Below are 27,828 nucleotides of genomic sequence, written 5' to 3' on the forward strand. Positions count from 1 at the left end.
TTAAATTCTTTAGATACCTTTACCGATTTGTAAATTAGTTTTTGCATAAAACATCAGCAAATTTAACAACCTCAAAAAACGTGAGAAGAATCAAATGAAAACACCTGCTGTCAATTCCGATATGTATGACTTTTTTGAGGCTTCTATATCAGTTCAAGTTTAATCATTCAAACCTATCTATCATGAATATTTTTAACTTGCGACACATATGAACTTTATAGCAAGTATTGCATTTGTAAAAAAATAATTCGAACTCGAGAATTAAATCAAGCATGACGTTACGATAGTAGGGCAATCGAAAAAGTGGGTCCCCCAATTTCTTTTGTCTGGTTCCGACTGTTTGTCTTTCTTTCCTCGACTCTACCAAGTAAACCATTGGATCGATTGAATTCAAACTTGGAAATTAAGGTCTTAAACAGATTCGAGCTTTTTAATGTTTTTTTTTAAGTCCAAAAATAAAAGAAGTCCCCCAATTCTCTTATAAACGCCCCTATTGATTTTTATCAAAATTTTATGAATTTATTTTTCTTCAATTGCCATCTTTCAATATAAAAATATGTTTTTGTATTCCTTCGTAAGTGTGTTCAACTACCCTCCCCCCTTCAAAGAAGCCTTATCTACTTTTTTTTATTTTTATTTTCAGGAACTAATAAACCGATTTATATAATTACACTGGGCGACAAAATAACTTTTTTAAAGGGTTTAGTTTTCCTTACTTCGAAATGTTGCTATCAAATCTTTTTTAAGATATGACCTTTTTGAAAGTGTTAAAGACAACCGAAAACGGGGGTTTTAAAGGTTAACTTAAAACACAACATTTCCCAGAAAAATATATTGTACGATTTTCAGCTTAGAAAAAATAAATTTTTAAATGAATTTTGTGTGCGTTTGTAATGTCAATATACAGTACGGTCTCGATTATCGCAACTTATCAAAACAAGGGTGGTTGCAATGACCGAGGTTGTTGCAATAACCGAGTAAATATTTTTTTTGGCTCAATTCGAGATGCAAGTGAAAATCAGAAAAACAATTTTTTTTTATTGCCATTTCTCGGAGTTTTTGAAATTTTCTTCAATTAGGGCTGAATTCTGTTCTGTTCGTACTCAAAAGACACAAAAAACGTATAAATAAAGACATAACTGTGGCCGGTTTTATTTTATTAAATCAGGCACAAATGTCGAATGAAAAGGATGCGTTGGTGCAGGCGAGAAACGTGATTCTTTCTTTGTTTTTCTTACGGTCAGGAACTGTCGATTCCCTTAAAGCTAAAAGGGTTTAGTTGGACATAAGTCGGTAGAATAACCCAGACTCATTGGCGTTATAAATTTGATTGTAAGTCAAATCGAGCTCTCTAACTTTTTTCTTAAATTTAATCAAGAATGGATCTACAAGTTGCTCGCATTAATAGATCCTGGCATCTCTTAAATTTTTCATGCAATGGTCCCTTCTTCGTTTTTAGGACCTCGCTGGAAATTGGCAGATTTTGCTTTCTTTGATTCAACTTGTGTTGTCTTAAACACAAGCAACTCACTGAGGAAATTTCATTAAAATTAATAAAAACATTTTGCATTGTGATACATAAATGTACATTCATACAACTTCATCGTTCCCATCGTGCTTAAAAGTAGCGGTAAAATAACTGCCGACACAAAATGTAACGCAAGAGACAAAAAATAATTGCGAAGAACCTAGGAAATGCATATAAAAACAAAAGTTGCACTTATCGAGCCAAATGTTTTTGAAGAGTTGCGATAACCGCATCAATAATGATAAAAAATCAGATGTTGCGAAAATCGAGGAGTTGCGTTAATCGCGAACGTACTGTAGTTTAAAAACTTGACGTTTAACCTTGGTAAGAGGACAAGTACATGAATCATTAAATGAAATCTAACAATTTATTTATATTCTCGAAAGTTTTATGAAATACTGTAAATATTTCAACTGAATATTAAAGATAGAACTTACAGTCCCTTGCCATATTATTAGACGCACTTTAGATTTTATGCAAAATCTTAATTTCCAGTTATTTTAATCAGGTTTTCGAACTTTGTAATGCATTTAAATTATTTTGTATGCAGAATATAAACTACTTCCTAGAAATAAAGCAACAGATTTAAAGATTTTTTTAAATTAATATTTACAGTTTTGTTGTTGTTGTTTTCGTAATGTTTTCAATATTTTGTTAAACCTCCTTTTGCTTTCATAGGAGCCTCAATTCTGCGCGGAATACTGCCAATACATGATTTGACTGTTTCCTCAAGTTTTGGGTGGCGAATTACTCTTTCAATAACTGACCGCATCTTTAGCTACTTCCCTCTTCATCAGCTTCCAAACGTTTTCAATTGGGTTCACATCAGGGCTGTTTCCCGGCCAGTCCAACAGAGGGAAGCTCCATCTTGCATAAAAATGTACGTTAAAAATATTGCGTATAATCTAATAATTACAAAAATTCTGCAATGCGTCTGATAATATGGGCAGGGACTGTATATACTTAGAAAATCATCACGTCGAAATAATGTTTGAGGATGAAAAATGTGAACTTTTATTCGGAAAATCGATATCTCAAAAACGGTTCAACATTTTTTTTACGAAATAAAAATAAAAATAAAAATATGAACAATATGTGAAATTTAAATAAATTTCTGAAAAAAAATATTCCAAACCTTACGTTTACAAAATTAGTTAGTAAATTTCAACACAAAAAGTTAATAAACTAAGGTAAATGACATTTAAATTTTTCAAGATAAACTTTTTCTGCACTTATCAAGTTTTCTAATAGGAAATTGACAGCTTTGAGTTTAATTTATGAACGCACCCTTTCACTTTCTTCATCGAACTGTCAATTTATTCAATAAACACACAATTGTTTATCATGGTTAAGTACAGGAATGAGTTGGTGACCGCAACTTCAAGACTTGGGTCGGAATTCTGAGAATTGAAGACGGTTGACCACGTTCTCCGATTGGACAAGTTCGCAAGTCGTTATTGAAATCCCAAATATATCTTTGAACAGACTCTCTGGATAGAACAGCAAGTTCGTGAAATCCTGTCGTGATTTTTCTCCTGTATATTATAACTATTCATCTATTTAAAAAACCAACGTCGAAAATGGAATAACAACCAAGATTGAAAGTAGAAAAAAAAAATCAATATCTTGTTGTTTTAAAAATAAATAAATAGGACGAACCCATAAGATATTCTGCGATCAATAAAAAAGCTATCTATCCGTCACACAACCATCAATCAAAAATCTTTTTTATCTTGACAGACTTTATAGGCTATAGGCTATAAATTTTTAAATGTAGATAGATATTGTATCTATATTTTAAGCCCATGCGCCATTTGAATGAATAAAATTTCCATTAAAAAAAAAAACGAAATAATCAAAACAAAATTGTGTATAAAATTCCAACAACAACAACAATAAAAACAAGAGCAAAAGATAAGAACAAAAACCATTCATCCATTAAGATTAAAAAACAAAAATTCATTGTTATTAAAATTTTCAAGTTAAGTTAAGTACAAGTGCTTTAGCTTTTGCACATGTGGTTTCTTTCAAAAAAGTAGATATATGTATCTTTATATAAAAAGAGCTTGCGTCGCTTCAGTTGCGTGCGTCATTCCTCACTAAAAAAAAGTATCTAACCAAATAAATAAATAAGGCAAAAAAACACTAATAAAACTCAATTTTCTTAGATGAACTAAGCGTCGAAATTATTATATAACATATCTGCTGCTGTTGGGCTTGTACGATACGAGCACCTTTAGGTATAGAAGATTCACGTCTAAACATTTTTATTTCTATGATATTACTTCACCTTTTTTGTTTCTATATAGCAAAAGATATATATGTATCTTTCATAAGTAGATACATGGCTTTAAGTATATCTACTTGTAGGTATGTTATTATTTTACTTTTATTGTATAAAAGCCTCACGTTCAAAATGAATGAAAATAAAATAAAAAAAAATATAATAACACACCCTTGAGTTTAGATAAGGGTGTGTATTTCAGCTTGGCATCATTTTTAATGACGACGACAAGAACGACGACAGCGAAAACGACTACAACGAGTTCCAGGGTGGTTATGATATGTTTTCCTATATAAATGTGACCTTGAACGTTTTTGCCTCAAATAATATCACGACGACGATGATGACTTCTGTTTCGTTTTTCTGTTTCCCTTAAACAAAAATGTTGCCATGTTTTTTTGAAGATATGTATGTTGAGTGTACAAAAATGTTTACATATTTGCGTTTTATATGTTTTCAGTATTAAAACAGAGGGCGGATTGAGTATGAGAGACGTCATAGATAAAAATATAAGAGAGAGGGTGCTTTTTTTTTGTTGTTGTTAATAATAATTATTATTCTTGTACATTCTTATCATAAAGAATTTGTTGTTTTTTGCTTTATCCCTCAACCTTAACACCCGAGATAGATAGGTAAAAGTATGTAGACAAAAGTACAACACCAACTAGATAGGTTGGTAATTTCCTTTTATTATACTAAAAAATGAAATATTTATTTTATATTTTAAGTAAAATATCATGTCATAGCCATTAGTGGTACCTACATTACTTATAGGTATAGGGACACAAAATACAACAAGCAGAAATAATAATTAGCTTTTTTGCTTTTAGAAAACATAAAATAAGTATCTATAAAGACTGAAAGAGGAGATAGTGAGGAAAAACAGCAAAACTTTTTATAGGTACTACGTATCTATGCACAATTAGAAAAATAATAATTATAGCAAAATTATGATTTTATGGAAATAACGATAAGATAAGTCGAGGTATTGTTTCAAAGTTTATTTTTTGTTTTTCCAGAAAATTGAATATAATTTATAATATTTTGATCTTTAAAAAGATAAATGAGAACAAGTTTGGAACAAAAACCATTGTTTCCTTTAAAAGCTTTAAAAATAAAAGTAATAAGGAAAAACACGGTATTTTTACGCGAGATCGATACATGATTTGCAAAGAACCTAGTCCACATAATGCTCAAGGCTAGTTTTGCTTCATTACTTTTTTGTTTGGCATGTTTTGAAAAATTGAGATTGTGTGTAGTCCAAACACCCAGGGACTTAAATTCTTGCACAACGTCGATGTTTACATTTTTTAGGGACCATTTTTCGTCGGGTTGTCTTCTGTTTAGACGTGCTTCAAAAACCATCACTTTTGTTTTTCTTGTATTGATGACTAACTCCATTTCTCGCAAAATGCATTCAGCCTGTTTATTTCTAATGGCAGAGTTTAAGGGTTTTCGGCAAGTAGTACTAAGTCATCAGCATATAACAGACAGAGCTTTAATTTGTGTATCAGCAAACGATATCCCTCCTAAAAGTATATAACAAATATCGTCAACAAACAAAGCAAAAAGTAATGGGCTTAAAATACAGCCCTGTGGAACACCTGCAGTTGCTTCAAAACATTCTGAGAAGTCCGTTCCATCCCATACAGATTTAGAGTACATGGTCGAAAATGTTCGGGAGATTCTTATCGTTGAGAGCTTGTACAGCAAAGCCTGTCTGTTAATTTGTCAAATGCTGCCTTGAAATCTTCGAAGCAAGCGTATAGTTCTTTCTTTTTATCAATGGATTTTCTAGCAATGCTTGTCAAAGCAAATATTTGATCCATGGTTAAGAAGCCCGACCGAAAACCAGCTTGGAACAAACTTAAAAGGTTTTTTTCTTCGATCCATTTGGTAAGCCTTTCGTATAGAATCGAAGTAAGAATCTTCCTTAAAGTGTTTAAAATAGAAATTCCTTGTGTAGCAGAACTGTACATAGTTTTTTTTTTATCAGAACAAAATGGAAGATCTATCAAGGGAAGTCTTTGAGTTTATTTTAACATTATCTGCGCAATTAACCTTATACAAATATTGAAAACTAAAGGGAAGTCATTAAATGAAATAAAATAAAATAAACAGCAATGGACCAAAATGACTCTCTTGAGGTACACCATAATTTACTTTAAATTGACATGAAGGTTTACTTCTAAATACTACGTTATAATATCTTAACTTTAAGATACGACAAAATTAATATAACGAAATGATCGTTAAGTTAAATTTTACATAATTTAATAGGTAGAATTTCATGCTTTAATTTGTTAAAAACTTTGCAGCTAAAGTCTGCAAAGATGCAATCGACTAGAAATCAAAAATTAATTTATTAACTATTCGAATTGTGTTTATGAAGAATTTGTTTCAAATACTAAAAATAACTCAACGTAAATCCATGATATTTTCGGAAGTATGTTGACTTTAAACGAATATTTGACGAATATCCTTCAGACATGAAATATAAAGAAAAAAACAAGTCACAAACATAAAGTGATGCCCAATATCAAATCAGCAAACTATTTTTTTTAGGTGATTTTTTTTTTTTTCAAACTCCTGTCTCCACTTTGAACACATAAATCTATTGATCTCTGAATCTTCTATGCTTGACAAAATTCTAAATCTTAACGAAAACCTAAATCCTGGTCATTACGGTAGGGGCAAAACATATTTTATATCTACTGTTTAAAATAAATATAAATAAGTTGGAGCAACAGTCCATTAAGAACTAGGACCTAGTGACTTACAACTCTCATCTATTCCTATGTGTAGTTAAAGTTGTCAGGGATGGAGGGGACCTACAGTTTCTTAAGCCGTATCCGATCGGCTTTTATGAGAAGGCACTTTTCATGACAAGAATTACTCTTGGAGGATTTGTCAATTCCTCGCAAGAGGCAATACCCGTTTATCTACTGTTTAACCAACCGGTTTTATTAAAATATGCGTTTCTCAAACCAAGTTATAAAAGTTGCCTTAAGCATTGCTGTAGTCTGTAACTATCGGTCTGTAGCTAATTGTCTGATATCCCCAAACTGTTTGAATCTCTTGTTTGTGATGCTCATTCCTTTGATAAATTGTCCGTCTGTTATTATCTGTGATAATCAAAATAGAATTTTAAAAAGAGATTCTCCTGTAATAAATCTTATCGAATTTACAAAATTTTGTATCAAAGCCTTCAAGAAAAAAAAGCAATAAGTTGAATGTGTATTTGCAGATTTTAGAAAAGTATTTGAAAAACGTACTTTTAAGTATATTAGATCAGACTATTTAGTGTTGTCTTCAAAAATTTCTATTCTAGTTCGTTTAATGTAAATTCTGATGTACCTCAAGGTAGCCACTTTGGTCCGTTGTTATTTTTTTTTTAATAAAAAATTTCAATGATAGCTATAATATGACCGCTAATTTAACGGATATACCCAATTTTTTACTCCCCTTAAAACTTTAATAATTTTAGTATATTACGTTGTTCGACTTATTATGTTCCTATGTTATAGCTTCCATAAATAATTTTTAACTTATAATAAACTTTAAACATAAAAATTATTTTGAAAAACAAACAAAATAACTTTTTTGCTTTAAACTCTTGCTTTTACCTAATGTGACAGCTCGAAGGATTGGAACAGTTGGAATGGAACAAATTAAAAATGTCATTTTTAGTTGTTTTAAAGCTTCTAAATGTTTGCGTGTTCTGTGTCTCAAACTGAGTTGTTTCTGTTTGAATTGAAAGTAAAAAACGTTTTTTAAATAGGCTGAGTGAGATTTTCCCCTTTAAGTTCACATCCCCAAAATGAAAACTGAAGATTTTGATTGTGAATGATTTTATTAATAACAAGTTTCTAGACGGCTAGAAGAAGTTTAAGGGTTTACTTTGACAAGTACAATTTTTTTGTAAGTCAAATTTGATTTTGTTTTATAATTTTGACAGTTAAAAATTCAATTAAGATTTTTATAGGAAAACAAATTTAACAATGACACATAAAAGCTTTAAACGTTCTTATCTTTAATTTTTCACAATAAGTTACGTACTTACTTACATATGTTTAATGTGTACCTCTTGTTCAGACTTAAAATCAATGAATGTATCTGCATTTAATTATCGCATCACATAAATCGTCACAACTCTGCTATAACTGCATCCATCTGATTTTCCCATAAAAGGGAAGTTGATTTGTTTTATTTTAGTTTTGTTTCCAGATTTTGATACAAAATTACGTTTGTATTTTGTTGTTTTTTTTCTGTTTGCAAATGATTTTAATCAAATAAAATTTTTAATGTGGAACACATGCGATTTAATAATAAAAACCAGAAAAATAATATAAATTTCCTCTTATTCAATTTGCTATAAAAGAAGAAATAAATGTACATCCATCAACTGCAACTGATGGGTAGATTGCTGACTAAATGAATCATTCAAAATAAATGTATACAGTCAACACCGATTCATTGATTATTTTATTTAATAACCAAAAACTGATTTTTCAATCATCAAAAATAATTATCGGAAAAATATTTGCAAAGCATTTTTTAACCTAACTGAGATATTCATAAAATAACTGGTACATATTTTGAAAACAAATATCAAAATAGAAGTGAGTTATAAATTTGAGTGATTATCTAACTTTTTGCATAAGAATTGTTTATAGCATCAAGAACGTAAAAAGTAACAAATGTTTGTATACCCTAATAAAATGTGACACCTGCACAAAGAGTGAGGTTCACATGCTCAAATATGTTTGACAAACGCGGTTTGATTGACTCATATTTTATAAATGTAAACACTTGATCAAATCGATGATAGAAGTCAAAATATTTGGACAGTTTTATGTTTGAGGTAATAAATGTATGCATATGTCAAACATGTAACAAGTTTTCGTTTTGTCTGTTTGTTTTTGGAAATCACAAATTAAGGATATGTCACCATCGGACAACATTAAAATGGAAAGTAATGTTTGACGAATCTGAACGATAATAATTTTCATCTGTCAAATGTTTAACAAAACATAAATATTTCAGAATGTGAAACCACCCTTATATGAAATATGACTAAATTTCAAGATGGTTTCTCTAATAAATGGCAAAAAGGGAAATTTTAAATTGTAATAGATAAATTATCCCATTCGATTTTTCGGAATCTACTCCATGTTGGGACAAGTCAAAACTATGTATTCCATGTTTATTTTTTTTTGTAGAATTTCAGTTCAAATCCGAAAAACAAAAAATTAATTGATAATTCCTCTCAAAAACCATTCCATGATTTGAAAAATTTGAGTTTTTTTTTTTACAAAAACAACGATTTCGAGATAATGCAAAATAGCCTATTTCTGTTTTAATTTTCTGAACGGCAGACTCAAATTATTGCACTTAACTTGTATGTGTCAAAACCTATGACCGAAAATTTGACTTATTGCTCTCTAAGTTACGTTCACCCATTCCGAATTTCGGTGGAAAATTTGTATTAGTTGAAGACGATACTTGTTTCCGTTCTCTATCTTGATCCAAATGTTGAATTTGGTGAATAAATTGACAATGACAGTTCGGTTATTAGTGAAGGGGTGCGTTCAAAAATTCCATTCAAAGTTGTCAAATCCCTATTAGATAACCGGATAAATGGAAATGTTGTCGCTCTTCAAGTTTTGACAAAACATCTATTTACTTGTTTCCGTTCCTTACCTTGATCCAAATGTTGAATTTACTGAATAAATTGACAATGACAGGTCGGTTATTAGTGAAGGGGTGCGTTCAAAAATTCCATTCAAAGTTGTCAAATCCCTATTAGATAACCCGATAAATGGAAATGTTGTCGCTTTTCAAGATTTTGTAAATAATGATAAGATCAAAGTTATTGAAATTCAAAATAATACTAGAAAATATCAATCAACTGTTAAAAAAATGGTATTTCATTTAAGTCAATCGGCTGTACCTATAAATTACGTACATATTTATCATTTAAATTGAATTCTAGCCTTCTGATTTAAGTCTTATATTCGACCTGCCTTCATCCCAAAGGCTTCATCATTGTTGAAATTCTTGTCCAATTCACAACATCATTCTTTTTGTTTTCGCCTACTCTATTGATTATAGCAGCTATGCCATTGGACCATCTCCACGTTCCTACATATACCTATTTTATTAGATTCAAAAATAAAATAAAAACACTTGGACTCTGAACTATTCTGAATTGAACATTTCCAATCAGCAGTGTTTTGGGTTTTAGCATGAAAAAAAAAACTAAATAAAATAGAATACCAAAATTAAATCAACAATAGAAACTCCCCTAACCGAGGTCAGGTTGATTAGAAGCATCATAATAGTAGTGCAAGTTCTTCAACTACATAGAGACTATAGGTAAATTCGAATGCTACTCAATTAGATTTTGACTAAATGAAACTCAATTTAGATTTTCAAATCAAATGCTTCGTTGATTTCGAATTTTCGAATTACCTTATCTAAAAAACATTGTTATTTGTGCATAGTTATACATTTATTTTTATACAAACTATAAAAGGCTGTAGAAATTGATGTATGATGATGCTGAATTTATCTAACGTCATTTTTTGAAATGTTTTTTTTTTTAATCTTTTTTTTTAAGTTTGGATGATTATTGCAAATTGTAGAATGACAAGTTGCATAAAAGGTGCTCTGGTTCGAGTATGTAGTTCGTTTAAATTGGAGTCGATTCCACTTGTCTGTTTATATTGGAAATGATTGAAAGTGGAAAATTTTGATGAACTTTTTTGGTCCGAAGAACCAATACGTATGCGTATTTTTCATGGTAGGTTAATTCCTTATTAATGTACTCCTAATTTATTTTAAGAGATCTCAAACGATCACAACAAGTTCTGATGGCAAGATATGTGGGGGCTTTATTGCATCATATGACCATTCACATGAATATGAGTAGTATCGGGTGTTTTTTTAAGAGCTTGATAACTTTAAATATTATAACAAGACCGAAATGTTGTTGGAATGAATTTTGAAATGTCTTTTAATTTCCGATCGTAAAGTAAAACAAAACCAATTTTATGTATGTTTAAAAATGAATCATTGGTACAAATTCTCATTTGACAGTCAAATTTGACGTTAAGCATCTTGAACATGAGCTACGAACTACGAACTGCGAACTGTGGATGTTCGCATATTTTGACTTTTCTTTCACATGAGCTTTATTTCTATTCGCTGACAACGACGAATTGAATTGCCCTTTTCTCCATATTTTCCACAACCATGATCTTTCGCAAAAAACAGAACAAGATTGCAGTGTGGATGGTATGTGGAACGCGAATAGAGTTTGACAGTTCGTAGAAACCACAAACTATTTTTACAAAATATTCCTTTTTTATTTGAAATTGACTTTAATGTGTAAAATCACGTTTGTTCGTTCATTCTTTGTTCGCTCTCATGTGCAAGGCCCTTAAGAGTTGATTGAAAGTAAAACTTACAGGTGGGAATACATAGAAAATGAAACGCTTTCAGTGGAACGACTATGGTCAAAAATGAAAACCAATTATAGCTACGACTATAACTGGCACCTAATGAAACACTTTGCTGTGTATTTATCACTTCTTCCATTAAAAAATCTGCAGTCAGTAAAGGAGCTATGGATATTGTCTTCCAATACCTCAAGAGCTGATAGTTGCTTTTCGTTATAAACCAATAACTTAACAAAGCTCCATGCAAAAATAATGGAGAAGATTTAAGTCGCACGAACTTCTTGAACTAAAGTTAAGCGCAAGTTCCGCTGTCGTTTTGTAACCGAATTTCTTCCATTTTTAGTTGATTAATATTTGGAAAGAAAATACAAGTCAGCAACTCACCGTAACTACAGTCCCTTCTTCATTTCGATGATGGACTAAAGATACTGCCAGCGTTTTTTAGCTTGAGAATTTTATTAGATCCATATACTGCAATTCTGATTACTTTCGAATCCATTAAACACTAGAAATGAGCTTGATGACCAAAAAGTATAAAATTGACGAATAGTTGTATGAACTTTTAGTATTTTTCAATGTCAATTTCCACAATTTGGGAAAATTGCCAAAATTTCAAATGTCAAACAGAAACATCACATAGTTTGACAGCTGTCAAATATATACAACAAGTATCGAAACCTTTCATGCAGCTAAGAAATACCCTATGGAAGTAAATAAATAAAATTGTAGAGGGTCTTTATAGCTGTCATTCTGATTTTCAATCATAATCATTGGATTTTTGTTTTTGACAGACTATTGTTAATATCTGTCATTAATTAATCTTTTTAATTAGTTACTATGTTTGAAAGGAAAACTGAGAGATGGGAACGCAACGAAAATGAAATGCGATTTCGTTCCAAATTAAAAAAGTAAAAACGAACTAAAGAACAATTTATAGCTATCATTTAAACCAATCATTGAAATATTTTGCTAGCTCGTTCAAAGCGATCATTGAACATTCTGTCATTGAAAAAAATGTTATGATTGAAATCCTCGGGAACCAGTGGAACGTTTCGATTCTTTTTTTTTACAAAATGGGATCAGTTGTTTTATAAAATGATTGTCCTTCAATTTTGTTTGCATTCTTTAAGCACCAATGCCCGAACATTACCGCCCTATTGACTCACTCAAATTTTATCTTTATCTCTTACTGAAAAGACAGTTTTTAGAAACCTCTCTTCGGCTTCATTAAAAGTGTCTTTTTTATTGCTTTTTTCCTAACACTTCCAAAAATAATTTCGTTTTTATGAAACACACGCCTTCCTCAATTATCATTAAGTTCCATAATTAAAAAACAAATCACGTGTAAAAAGTTTGAACATACTTAAGTACATACATACATCCATACACCCTAATTGCTATAGAAATAAACCTACACATCTCAAACTTCAATATAAACCGGCTTTTTTTGTCATATATAAGAAATACTTCAAAAAAGATAAAAATCATGAGTCACTGTTGACAACACAACTACTCAAAAAAAAAAACAGAAAAAGACAGCAAATAACAATTTACTCACTCTAGCTCTTATGTCACAAAAATGTTGGGGATAATTATTGTGTTTCCATCCAAAACAAAACCACTTCTGTCAATTTTACCATGGAACTGTCATTTATTTTATATTTTTCCTTTCTTTTTGTTAAAAGAGTTAATTACTAAAAATGTACAAGCACATGGTGTCATAAAAAAAATATCTTGTGTAGATTTTGTTTTTTTGATAAGAAAACAAAAAAAATAATAATAAACAACTAATTCATCTACTTGTATGCAAATATAATGTACTTTTAGACATTCGTGTTTTAAGGTAAATTATGGTGTTCCTACATATTTACCAAACAACCAAAATATACACTTAAAGCTCATGCCTATATTTTTGTTTGTCATTTTTAAAGGTTAACTAAAAAAAACACCGCATGTGATCAGATCAGTAGAAACATGGAATATTAAGAGTAAAGTCATATAGCCTAGCCAGCTTATTGTTAGATATTTTGACAGCTCAGCACAAAAACCATATATAGCAGATAAAAGTATATTACAAAGAGATATATAGATATATTTGGAGCTATAAAATATTATTATATATCTACAAAATGTACATTATGAATATATTTGACTATTTGTATAGTTTGTAAATATTGTTAGCCTTGAAATTATTCAAAATAAGCGGGCGGAATTTTGTGTATAGAGTGTATAGAGTATTGACAAGACATGTGCACATTATTATGTACATTATGAATAGATAGACGTTATGACGCGTTTTTGTTGCCTTTTTTAGACGATTTTGATTTCCTAATCGTGTTGAGTTGTCGTTTTCAATAAATCAATGTCAGAATATGAGGGCTCTACTTGAATCATACTAAATTCTTCCTAAAGAAAGGGAAAATAAATTATGAATAAAGCAACAAAAAAAAAATATCGAAATAATAAGGGTTGACAAAGTTGACGTGGTTTACAATTTTTTTTGTATTCAAAAAAATATACACATGAGAAAATTATTAATATTACCTATTATGGCAAAATTTGTACTTTCTTAAATAAATTGAGCAACATCCAGTTATAGCTATCATTGAAATCAATCTGGAAACATTTTTGAATCGATTTTTGACCGATCCGAAATTACTGAAGGTATTTTTTTGCGAAGGAAAAAGATCAATCGAATATCTGTTTTCCGCTAAAAAGGTTTTTTTTTCTATTTTTTCGAACTTAAATTTATTTCTGAACTTATCTTCAAAAGTGAAATGAATCGCTTCACTGACGTATGTTTCAATTCCACACAATTCCAATGACAGATTTCTGTAAAAAAAAATCCCTTGGATTACAATCAGGGAGCTTCTTCAATGACAGATTTCTGTCAAAAAAAATCACTTGGATTACAATCAGGGAATTTTCTTCAAAAGTAGATTTCTGTAAAAAAATTCCCTTCGATTACAATCAGGGAATTTTCTTCAAGGAAGTTTTTTTCTATTTTTTTCGGACGGAAATTCATTTCTGAACTTATCTTCAAAATTGAAATGAAATATAAATTGACTATACTGACGTATATTTCAATTTCACACAATTCTAATGACAGATTTCTGTCAAAAAAAATTCCCTTGGATTACAATCAGGGAATTTTTTTTCAATGACACATTTCTGTAAAAAAAGAATTCCCTTCGATTACAATCAAGAAATTTTCTTCAATAACAGATTTCTGTAAAAAAAATTCTTCAATGACACAAATTTCCAATGATTGCTACAAACGATCTGTCAAAAAAAACTCCAATTATTTGTTTCAATGATGAAGACCACATTACTTAGGCCCTAAGATCTATTTCTTCCTTGAGACTTCCCTTGAAGGGTGCTTTCTTTCTTTCTTGTGACAGTTTCGGTGACTTTCACAAGTCACTTAGTCAGCTTGTTCTTTGAGCTATAATTAGGTTGTTTCTTCATATTCAAACAGGCTGTTCACATCCAGTTTGAACATTTGAACAATTCTATCAGTTGTCTAATAAAGATTGACTTGAATTAATGAAGAGTTTTTCTCGAGAGAGTAGTAAACAAGCATACATTGTCCGCGTTGTCCCGATGTTTGAGGCGAGCTTTCAGAGTCCATTGAATTCCCTTATTTCCATCGACGAAGCTACTTGCAATACGTCACTTATCAAAAAAAAGGAACAGTATTGGTGAAAGTATACAGCCTTGTGTAACTCCACTTTTAATTTAAAATTTCTCCGATAAAGTTCCTATATGCAAAACTTGAGATTTGGATTCATCATATAAGTTGCGTTGATAATAGAAGTCAAAAAATCCGGAATATCTCTTTTCCAAAGCACAATGAGCCATTTTCTATTAATATTGTACTGAATAAATTCTTGAAATCGATGAACAGCGGCTGAAGTGGTGATCGATTTTGATCTATAATGAAAGGTGTTAATGTCGTTCACACAGGAAGATCTTGGCCGTAATCTTGCTTGCGTGGATTGTGTCGTCGAGTTGGTTTTTTTATTCGATCCTGAATGATTGCTTTTTTTTTTTTTTTTTTAAATATCAGTGTTAATGATCAAGAAAGAAGTTACCAGTGATAGTCTTTTAGCCCAGTTAAAGAAAACATAATTTCGTACTGAACATTTTTTTACGCTATCTTTTTTCTATCTTACTTCTTTCCAATAAGATCTGTTTAACATATTGTCAACCCTCTTTCTTTGGTATGTTTTTTTTTTTCAATTCAGTATTAAGGTCATAACGTTCTTTCGTCTTTTGAATTAGACCCCATTTCAAACAATATTTGGCCTCCAAACAACCTCAAAAACGATTCTACTTTTGTAAAAACTCAAGATATGAACAGTTATTAGATCATGTTTTTTGAACACAAATGTTTTCAAGCCCGTTTTTTTTTTGTATTAACTTCAAATCCCATCAGCAAGACACTATTTCTTATGTGGAATTTAAAAATCAAGACTTCGATATGTGTATTTAAAAAAAATGTTTATCAATAGCTTGTAGCTAATTACGAGCGTTGCTACTTATATTTCTGGCCTAATAAAGAAAAAACGAAGAATTACGATTAATGTTAAAATATAGCCCATTGATATTACGCTATTTAATTAAATTATTTCAATCTTTTTTTGGTCCAAGGTGACTACCTTGAGGAACACCCGAAAAACTCCTAATTTCCTTAGACAAGGCATTATCAACTTTTTCCACCTGTTTTCTACCTACTAAATAGCTCTTTATCCACATTAGGAGCTGAGAGTGAAATCCACATATCTCTATTTTGTAAATTAGCTCTTACTTGAGCTGTTAAATAACTTCACAAATTAAAGAGAATTTAAACTTAAGCGACAAAATGCGGATTAAAGAAAATGCGTGTTGATTGTGCGGAACTATCGTGTGGAATGTTTTTTTTTTATTTCATTTTCTTTTCCTTTTCCTTCTTAATTTTAAATTTTAAATAAAATATGGCCGGATGGGCGGGAAGTTTGAAATTTATACCAATACAGTTCACAATTCATACAATTCAGTTCACAATAGTGCAATTTTTTAACTGATATAAATGTATTTTAATTTAAAGTTAAATTCAATATTTAAGATTTTAAAATTCATTTTATAAAGTTTCGTATTAACGAAACACTAGTTTTATAAAAGAGAACACTATGTTGAACGCGGTCGAATGCATTTAAAAAATCAGTGTATATCTATCGTTTTGAACTTAAATTTTGAATGTTCATAAAAAAGCCAACTGAGAACTTTTTTCCATAAAAAAAAACAAAAATTCTTAAAGCATAAAATTCTTTTGTGAAGCCAAACCAGCATACTTCTTTAAATGTTTCTCCAATGTTTTATGTACAATATCCGTTTAAACCCTTTTTGACTTTCAATGATATCATACATAATCTTATATAATATAATATAATTTTACGTTCATACATTGTAAAGTTATTCATGTGCTGTATGTGCGTGTGTTAGTCTTTCTTTTCAAAAACGTTTGTTGTTCGTTCAAATGTTCACATTGATTTGGTTGGGCGACACACAAAAAGGGTTAAATTGCTTAAATACTATAATCCCCGAATGGAATGGAATTTTTCAATTTTTACAATTTTTTGAATGCATTTTCTCTTATATAATGTAAAAATTGTTGGTATATTCAGTTTTTAGTTTGAGATGACATGACTGTCTGTGGCAAAAAAAAATATATAGGCATTTTCAGTTTGTGCAGCCAACCATAATTTAATTGCAAAAAAATTCAACATATTCTCTTTTTTTTAGAATTGTTTAAAAAACGCATGACTAAGCTATCAGTTTTATCGCTTTTGTGAAAATTATTTAGGACAATGTGAATTTATGTGTAGACAAGTTTTAGATACGATTTTAATTGTTCTAATCCTATAGAATGTATTATTATTATGAAAATACTAAGATAAGCTATAAATCTCCATGAAATACTAAAATAAAAAATTACTATTTTCATAATCTTATCGATTTAGAGAAACATTTAAAAATATTGAATTTTTCATTCCATATACGCCCCAGTGTCCGAATCCATATTTTTATGCTTTTGGAGAGGATACTATCGTGTTATCATGATTATTTGGAAATTTTGAAAACTTTTGCACATTTTATGCCCAACAAGGAATTTATTATGTTTTTCTTTTATTAAAACATTTGTTATGTTGAATTAATAAATAAATTCCTATGTGTGCGAATTTCCTGACTCATAAGAAAAATATGTCATAAGTTTTATTTTTAACATTCTATAGATACACGGTTAGTATATATTTCATTAAAAAAGACTGAAATAAAATTAGAACAACAAAACAAAACTGTCAAAGCTAAATCATTCTGAAATACAAGCGTGTAGAGCAAAAATTTCGAAAATGACTTTGTTGTCTTTTTCTTGAGGTGGAAATATATTTGTTTAAATTTATTGCCATGTTATAAGATTAATATATTATATTACTTTCTTCTTGTATTTTGTTTGAGCTAATATTTATGTTATTTTAAAACTAATATGATTTTCAGTAAATGTTTAAACTGTGCTTTTATTTAAAAGTCGACATTGGTAATGGTTTTTATTTTTCTATACACCCTAGACTTGTTTCTTACCTCTGACCCTAGTAAATACACAATCAGTGTATTACCCCCTCTAGGTGCATCAGACCATTGTATCGTATCTGCAAATGTATTATGTCAAAAAAAAACACCAATTAAAGAAAAAACACCTATGAAAACCGTTTGGTAATATGAGAAAGCCAACTGGGACGGTCTCAATGAATTCTTCAGGAACTTTAAAAATCCGCTGGCCCGGATAGTATTTCCCCTATTGTTCTGAAGTGGTGTTCTTCAAAGCTTGCAAAACCACTACGTACCATATGTCCTATTTTACAGGTCTCTTCCCGAGTGGTTAGAAAACTGCATTTGTCCAGCCTGTCCCTAAAAAAGGCGAATCCTCCTCCCCCTCAAACTATCGTCCAATTGCACTTACGCCCCTTCTTTACAAGGTCATGAAAACGCTGATTTTCAGCTTAAGAAATATCTTGAAGAACGGAAGCTTCTTAATTTCCGACAGTATGGCTTTCGTACCAATAGGTCTACTGGTGATCTTATGGTTCATCTCACCAAACAGTGGAACAAATCTTAACATCGTTTTGGAGAATGTAAGATTATTCCACTTGATATTTCAAAAGCATTTCATAGAGTTTGGCACCAAGCTCTCTTATCGAAAATGAGTGTCGTTCAATGCAAGTTGTATTAGATGGTTTCAAGTCTGAAATTCATAAAATACATGCTGGTGTCCCACAGGGCTCCGTTTTGTCTCCGACTCTCTTCCTTTTATTTATAAATGATGTCTTACTTCGACGACAGCGTATGATAAGCTCATTAAATTCTAATCTCAGCATTGTACAATGGGGAATCAAAAACCGTGTAGAATTGAATGCTTCGAAAACTCAATGCTGTCTCCTGTAGTTAAAGCGTAACACTTACCTTTCGAAAACAATTTGATATCGCATCACGTTCCACGATCCACCAGACGTATATAAGGGGTTTAAGAATTGTGATTGATTTGGAAAATTGTTTTAGTGTCAAATTGTCCTCGATTGCCAGCAATCATTTTCGGAATATTATTTGACGATAATAGGCCTTAAAGCAGTGAATTATGCTTTGATCAAGTGGCTGCAAGATCGAAGTGGTGTTTGCTGGTAAGAACTCAATTTAAACATTTTCAGTCTCTAAGTTGTCAATCTTGTGACATGCTGCGTTGTCGACAAAAAGTAAAACCTTGCTGTTTTGTCTTACCATTTCATTATCAAATTCTTTAATCAATTAAGTCCACAAAGAAGACGTCATCCATTCTTTATTTTGGGAATAATAAGGAAGAACTTTTTTGAATGTTCCATCGGCATTGCAGAGAAAAAAAAGAGTGAGTCGCCTTTTATCAATTTTTCCACTTGTAGGGGTGCTACCCTTTTTTTTTTTGTTAAAGTACCATTTGGTAAGGCTTTGAAACAAAGGCTACTTTGGTCAGCATTAAAGATGTTACATTGCACGTACAGGGAAATTAGACTTGGCAAAACTTCTTGGCGGTATAGTTCAGCTCCTGAAACATCTGCGTCAGTCACCTAACCTTCAATTTGCTTGTATCTTATATTTTCTCTTCGCTTCCAGCGCCAAGGCCAGCCACTTGTTGGCTCAAAGTTTTCATTTAATTTAACAGCAAACTCTTTAGTCTTGTTCTTAACCTGAGTTCCACTGATCATTGCATTTTGAGATCGCATTTGATCAAACCATTTAGTAAGAGCTTTTTCTACTTTTTCATTAGAACTCTTTTCATTTAGAGTTTTGGTCTGTTTGTGCAGCTTCTTCCAACTTTACTTTATTTTTTGCCACTCGATAATAGAAGAAACATGGCATTTAAATTGTTCAGCAATTTAATTTCTTGATTTTGTTTTGCTTTCAACCAGGCGTAGGATTTGTAGTTTTTGTTTAATTGAAAGTGAAGTCAGTTTTCGACCCTTTCCAGACATTTTTCACAATTCTTATGAATACAATTTGTAATGAAAATGAAAACAATCTTACAGTTTAAACTTAACAACAAAACAAAATTACTTTGACAGTTAAAATGTTGACAGTGACAGCTACGTAGTTAGTCTACCCCATTGTAGTAGATTACGATTATTACTTTTTTGTATTTGAATTTTAAAGCATGAAACACAAGGAAGCGTTAGATGAAAAGAATATTTTGTCCTTTTCTGCTGATTTCAATTGTGTACTTAAAACAAATTTTTTTCAAGTAAATTTCAATTTAAGTTTACAAAATAAAACGCAATTAAGCAGGGTAGGTAGTTAAGCGATAGGTACTTATTAGATAGTTGTATCTAAAAAAAACAGTTACTTTACTTATGCGATAGGCACTTATTGTTATTGCTTTTTTTCATTACTTTTGTTTCAATAGCATTATGCAATTGAATTGCAAGTAATTGGAATTTTTCAATTACGTGTAATTAATAATTCAAATTCATCAATTATCATTAAATGTAATTGAAAAGTGTATGTAATTGTAATTGAATACTGTTTTTATGTAATTAAATTGTATTATGTAATTGAATTGTATTATGTAATTGAATTGCAAATAATTGGAACTTATCAATAACTTGTAATTAGCAAGTCAAATTCATTAATTCTCTTTAAAAGTAATTGGAAAGTGTACGTAACGTAATAATTTATAATCAGAGGAATATTTTATGTTAAATATAATTTTTCGAAAAAGTATTCTATTGTCTGCGAAAAAAAATAACTAATAAAATTTTTACTGATTGATCATTCATTTTTTTTATGGAAGCTTGTCCTATCGAAGCTTTTTTTAAATGAAGTCCTAAAATGAATAGAATTTTTTTTTGAAGTTATCTTTGACTAAGCGAAGATTAATTCCTTTAAATTTAGTTTGAGAATAAATAGTTAACTAATTTTATCCTTTTCTCTTTTTCAGGTACGTGTGCTTTTTGGATTACAAATGCGTAGTAATAGTGCATAACCAAAAATAATGATGTAAGTTGAATGATATTTATTAGTGTGAGTTGCAAAAAAGAAAAACCAAAAAACCTTAATTAAGCCTTTTTGACAAGAAAAAAAGAAGCAACATTCATACCTTCCTATAAATATTTTATATACTACTACTACTGACTATATCTCTAAAAAAAACACGTATATTGTCATATACTATTTTACTCTATTTATTAACAATACCCCGCGATAATAACTACAAAACTGCCATTTAGAAATAAGAAAACAACAACAAAATAAAAGTTCTTATCAGCCTCTTATCAAAAAAAAAATTGGGAAAAAATCAAAACGCAAATATTTATTTAAGTAAGATACCATTTTTTTTAAACCACTTACCACCATATTCTACAAATATTTGGATACTACTATATTTTTTCTTTATTTTATTTTTTTATTATCTTATCTACTATAATTTACTATACACAGATATGACTAATATTTGAGATGTTTTTATTTTTCAGATTATTTTTTTTTTTTGATCTAGTACTTTTTTCTGTTAAGTATGCTTTATTTTTCGATTTAATAATTCTCAGAGGAGAACGAATGTAAAAATTTTGTATGTCATTTTGTTAAACAAACAATAAATTGAAAATTCTACACAAATTTTGGAGACAATGTTTTTTTTCATGTTTGTTAAAATTGTACTAAACAAAAAAACAAAAAACTGCAAAACTATATTAACCAAAAGTCTTATCTTTTTTGTATTTTTTACTATTTTTTTTCTGACTTTAAATCAAAGTTTATTCTAACAAAAAGTACATAAATATTCTTTTAAAATCTACGTAGTTTTTTGTGTGTCTTTCTTCTTTGTTAGTAATCCCCAAACCAGTAGTGATGACGATGATGAGTATGAGAATTAAGAATGAGGATGAGGATAAAACTTTTTTCCGGTCGATAGAGGTTGAAGTTTTATTTTGCTTCTCTGGTCTTATCTCGCAAATTGCAATTCTTTATAATTCTTCCCCATTTTCATCCGTCACTCGGTCTTCTTAAATCCCAAGATGATGGTTCCGGAAATATCTCAAATTGCTACAATACATGATGTGCCATATATACATTGAGAGAAAAAAATTCTGCTAATTTAATGAGTAACTTAAAAAGAAAGTCCTATTTCTCAGAAATGCATTTTTTTCTTAAAATCATTTTTGCTGTGACACATAAATAAATAAAATTATTTGACGTCTAATGTCAATTTGACAGACATGTGTAATTTTCTCTGTCAATCCTATCATTGTTAATGTTTTAATCCCCTTGGCTGTGTTTACACTTTCAATCCATTCAAAGACGCATTATGACAAGGTAAATATTAGTTGCTGTCAAACATAAAATAATGAAAGGAGTAAATTATAATAAATAGAAACGTATCATTGGGCGGATATTTTGCACAGTTTTCTTATAATATGCATTAATCTAACTCAGGAATTGTTGTTTTTTGACACTTGTTCTAAAAAATATGCAAAACCTTAAAAGTCAACTTACAAACCTAAAATTTACAACAATTAAATCGTCAAAAATATCACTCAGAGGGCTTATTCATCCAAAAACCCTTTAAATTATAAACGTTACTTGCCAATTAAATTAAAATGTGCATCAAATAAATGCCAAATTTGATTGATAATCTACTACATTAAACGAAACAGGCGTGTTTAGTAACTCTGCGGTTAATTTTCTAGGTTTGTTCCCTTACACGAATTTCCCAATTTACAGAATTTGAGAATAAAAATGATTGAAATTCGAATGAAAGAAATATGTAGAACAGATGTTTTAAATGTAAAATTTGTTAAGGCAGGCAGTAAAATCACTGCAGATAAACGATAAAGTAAAATCCTGTTGCGGATAGAGATTTAAATTTTATTCGGGTTTCGAAATAAATTTTCGAATTTTTCATTTCTTTGATACATTTGATACCTCCTTTATGCTCGATGGATGTGTTCGAAGAGTAGTGTCGAACATACAAAACAGTATGACATCATTTTATAACTCAATATGAACTCTAATATTTTGATGGAATTTCTTTACAATTTATTTAAATTAAATTTCGTTAGTTTAATTACTTGTGTGTTTTTCCAATGAGCCTGCGGGCCAACTTTTATAATCTTTTTTTGTAAATATGCGTTTTCAATTTTTGTTTATAGTCCTACAAAATTTTGTAGATATTCCGTATCAAATGTAAGAAGACTATAATTCAGAATAAAACCTACAAAGTAAAGCAAGTTTAGAGAAACACCAAATGCAGCGCCATCTGTTGCACAATACGATCAACACATTAGATCATAGTCTACGAACACATCCCTTTCTTCAGTTCTTTTTTGATTCTTATTCAATTTACAAAATGTAGAAAATGCAAACAAATCAAATATAAATTATTCCTGATTTTATATCATTTCTTCTTTTGATACTTCAAAAAGTGACACTTGCTGTCAAAACGATCCCGTTGAATTTGTATCGTTTTTTTTTTTATTTCTCACAGTGTACCTTCTCTAAGCACAAAGAGTAGTCTTGTCTGTTAACAGAACACCCCCATATCTGACGTTTGACAAAGACCGCAAAATGGAGACCACCATCACCACCACCACCAACAACACTATACCCACAGCTGTCATTATACGAGTACTATAGCGTTCACTATACCATCATCATTTCTTAAGTTCTTCAAACTTTTCATGCGTTACTGTCTCGGAATTTTTTGGTTGTCGTTTTATTTTATATTTTGTTATGTTTTTTATATATTTTATATGTGATATATGAATGTATAACACAGACTTTGTTCCATTGCGGCACCAAACGATGACAGATAGCACATGATGAAAGTTGAACAATGTTCTTATCAATATATATATGTAGTTTGGTTGATGAGGGGCTGCTGCCTCAGCGATCAGACTCTTGTGTATATGATGGTGCTATGCGCTTCTGTGCGACCGACGTGACGTGACGCTACGCAATACAACAAAGAATATACATTATGTAGATTTTCACTTCTATGCTTCATGTTCGCCATTTTTCTTATCTAGTCGGCAATTTATTGCAGATATATTCTCAACCAAAACCATTCAGTTTTTATATTCTACACACATTTTTATACATACATATAAAGAAGACATACAATCTTCTAATACATATGTACGTATACTCATATAAGAAAATATAAACGTTTTTTTTTTATTTTTGCTAAAAGTCTTTTACCGTCTCTGGTTTTATCCAATCTCATTTTTTTTTGGGTTCTTCTTCTTCGTTCTCTTTGTTTTTGAGGGTATTCTTGCTGATTAACTGTTTTGAATGCTTAGATTATATTACACACTTATCTGCAGCAAGAGCTAAAGAAGCAATAGAAAAAAAGAAGAACCAAAAGAAAAAAGGTTTGGAGCTGGAGGCACATGGTGGCACCACCATCATAGAAGGATATGTACATAAGTACGTACCTACATCAAATTGGACGAAGAAGGATGTAGAAAGTATAGAGCTCGAGAGTATTCTTTAAATCTTTTTATACGTTACGTATCTTTTGTATGCTGTACGTTACGTATCTACGACTCAACGTCCGTCGTCGTTTGTTGCTGGGAAGTAGATTGCTGCCAAATTTCACTATAAAAAGATTAAAACGAAAAATGGATAAGGCAAAGTAGGTAGAAAGGTAGTTAGGTAGGTAGGTATAGAGGGGAGAAATCCTTTTTAATAGTCTTTTCTCTCAACCATCCTTAGACGAGTAGATAGATACTATACCTACCTTAAATATAAATCCTAAGTCGTTGCAAACTTTTCCTCGAAACTCATTGTACAAAATTTTAATAAATGTTCATTACCCTTTATACAATTCGTAATTTCTTTAGGTTGCCTTAGAAAGAGGATGAAGAAGATAGGTATCTACTATTTAGGTATGTAGGAAGGTTAAAAATTAGCTAAATCTTTATTATTAAGAAAATCATTAAGTTTTATGAAGTAAAATCTAATTTTAGATTTGAAATTTCCTCCTTAAACAAAACAAACAAAAAACAGTCTTACTGAAAGTAGTGCTGATATGTCTGCCCTAAAGTTGGGGTAAATTTTGGTAAAAGATGTTTGACATCTACTGTCGATAAGATTCTTACAAATCTTTAAATTTAACAAAGTCCCATCTTTCTTAGAAGTCATTATCTTAGATACATCACCAGAGAAAAAAAAAACAAAAAAGAAGAGGTCCTATTTGCCTGCCTTGTGGAACTCCACCTAAAACGTCTTTTTAAAGTACAAAGCTTTCCAAATCGAAATGTTTGTGCTTAATATTTTATTCATTATCTTTCTCGTGTTAATTCTATATATAAATGTAATGTGGACGAAGTTTGGTTTCAACAAGATGGCTCTTAATACCATTTAGCTAACGAAACAATCAATTTATTAAAGGAAACTTTTTGTTCTCGAATTCTATCCCGTCGTCGTCTTGCGTTTTAACACCCTTAGACTATATCTCTGTAGGGCTATGTGAAATTGCTTGTCGACGCGGATGAGCCTAAAAGTTGTTCGACAATTTGGGCCTAACATAATAGCAAACTCTTATCTTTATAATAAAGCTGAATTCTTAGCTAGTAAATTAAATAATTTTGTTTCTCCATGACAACCAGACGTCTGAAAAAACACCCTTTATTTATAATTTTAATTCAAGAAATGTACAGTTATTATGTAACTTGATTTAAAAGTTCCAAAAATCCCACCAATTTTCTGAACAGCATTCATTCAGCAGAAAACATTAATTATGTGGAGTTCCACTAGGCAGCCTCATAGGACCTGTCTTTTTTATTATTTTTTATTTGCAGATAATGATGCTTGAAAAAGTAAATGTGACTATTCTATTCTCTGTGTAGGTTGTCTATTATTTCAATTAAATATGATTTCCCTTTTTTCTGACTTTAATGTCACACTGTTAATCCCATATTCTCTGTAGGATATGCCAGAGGATAAAAGAATTCCAACAAAATGACACTGATGAGCTAAATTCCATTACTTTCTCCAAATAATGAAGGAAAATACAGGCTGAGGCTTTTATTTATCCGTATATCCTTATATACGTTCAATCGTACATTATATATTATTTATAGTCGTATTTTTTGATATATACCTACTTTGATTTGGTCCTTCATCCTTCTTTAGGATTCCCTTAATCGTCCTTTTATTTATTTGTTTTTTTTTTTTTTTTTTTTTTCAAGTTCCTTCTTTCTTTTTATATGAAATATGTCAATTAAATGCAAGAATAAATTCTGTTTACTCCAAAATGTGTATAATGGTGTAAAATGTATACATCTACTACGTATACGTATACGTAAAGTGTACGTATACCAGATATTTATTTATTCGAAATCGTTCTTATTATTTTTTTTTGTTTTTGTAAACGTTGACGTCAGTTGTCCATCATTCCATATTTATATCCTTAATGGAAAAATTGTGGATAATGATGATGGGTTTATGGTTTCTCGAATGATAAAATTTATTAATTAATGTCATGTTGTCTCAGGAGGCTGATGCTGCCTGAGATGTAACTTTACGTTTTCATTGTTGTTTTCGTTCGGTTTTTATTTCATTTTTATGCAGAGTTTTCATGTAACCGAGATTCGAAATTAAATGAGGGTGAGATTTTTTTTTAAATACTTATAAAAGAGTTCCATATTTATAAAAGACAAATGGGAATGGGGTTTTAATTAAATTAAAAATAAATAAGACTATTTTTTGAATTAAAAAACAACCCTCTTATTAGGTTTTTCGTACATTTTGTTTTCAAATTTCAAAACATACAAAGGCTTTTTGAGGACCGAAGTTGCAGGTTGTATTTTTTTTTTTGGAATTCCTTTTGGTCCAAACCCCCTAAAGAATACAAACACAAACATTGACAGAAAAACTTTTAAACAAAACCTTTATCATTCTTCCTTCAGTATCTGTCATAGACGTAACGTTAACAATATTACATAACAACTGTCAAATGTGTTCAGTTCTCATCAGCGCCATCTTGTTTGTTTCGCATAGGAAGTTCGTATTTTAATAAATAATTCCAATTTCTAAAAGCATCAATTATTTTATTCTATTCTTTTTTAAATTTAAAACCATAAAAACATATCCGAAGTAAGAATTGACGTAAGAATAATAAAAATATCAAATAAATATAACTTAGGTAGGTCTGAGTACTTTTCTCCTATAATTATATTTAAAAACCTCTACTGTTTTTAACAAAAGCATTGCAATTACTTATTGATTTTATTTTAAATTAATTTGATTGTCCATTTATATATCTATAAATGTAGGTTGAAGGTAGGTAAAGGTACTCGCGGTAAAAATGTTTTTTTTTTCTATTAAATAATAATTCTCTTATAAATGAAATCAATGACAGCTGTCTGTTTTTATATTGATTACCCTATAAATATTTAGGATGGTTATTATGTGTTTATGTGTGGATGTTTTTTTGAGGAAGGTAAAGCTTATGTAGTTATATTTTATTTTTGATTAAAAAATCAATACAAAAAAATTGTGTTTTTTTTTTCATTTGAAGTTTGAGAAAAACTGTATTTTAGGAAAAACATTTTATAAAGGTTTTCTAGAAGCTAAAGCTATTATTATTTTTTATAAATTTTTATTACTATCAATTAATTTTATAAAAAATGAATAAAAACCTTTGATTTTGATTTGGGAACGCACCCTTTCATTTATCATTCCACTGTCATTGTCGATTTATTCAGCAAACTCAATATTTTCGTCAAGGTTAATGTAGCTGCCGTTCATGCGTATTTTGCATTGACATATCTCCAACTCAGCTGTCATAATAATATCGGGTGTTCTAATAGAGACTTAACAACTTTGAATTTTGATTTGGGAACGCACCCTTTCACTTATCATCCTACTGTCATAATTTATTCAGTAAACTCAATATTTTCGTCAAGGTAAATGTCTCTACCGTTCATGCGTTCATAGAAAAAGATACAAATAAGTAAATTTCACGGAGGCGTAGACCACATCATTGT

At 30.1% G+C, this 27,828-nt stretch overlaps 1 protein-coding gene across 5 annotated transcripts in view; it reads left to right on the plus strand.

Moving 5' to 3' along the window:
- Positions 1-27,828, plus strand: part of LOC129952579 (protein split ends) — a 206,651-nt gene that overhangs the window by 114,175 nt on the left and 64,648 nt on the right. The window contains exon 4 of one of the 5 annotated variants that reach the window (XM_056065234.1): positions 20,778-20,836. The exons of the other annotated variants lie outside the window; for them this stretch is intronic. Within the exon in view, the coding sequence (XP_055921209.1) occupies positions 20,832-20,836 (5 nt within the window). The 5' untranslated portion in view covers positions 20,778-20,831. The remainder of the gene's footprint in view (positions 1-20,777; positions 20,837-27,828) is intronic. 5 annotated transcript variants of the gene reach the window in all.

This window comes from Eupeodes corollae, chromosome 3 (assembly GCF_945859685.1).
Source record: "Eupeodes corollae chromosome 3, idEupCoro1.1, whole genome shotgun sequence".
NCBI classification, from domain to species: domain Eukaryota; kingdom Metazoa; phylum Arthropoda; class Insecta; order Diptera; family Syrphidae; genus Eupeodes; species Eupeodes corollae.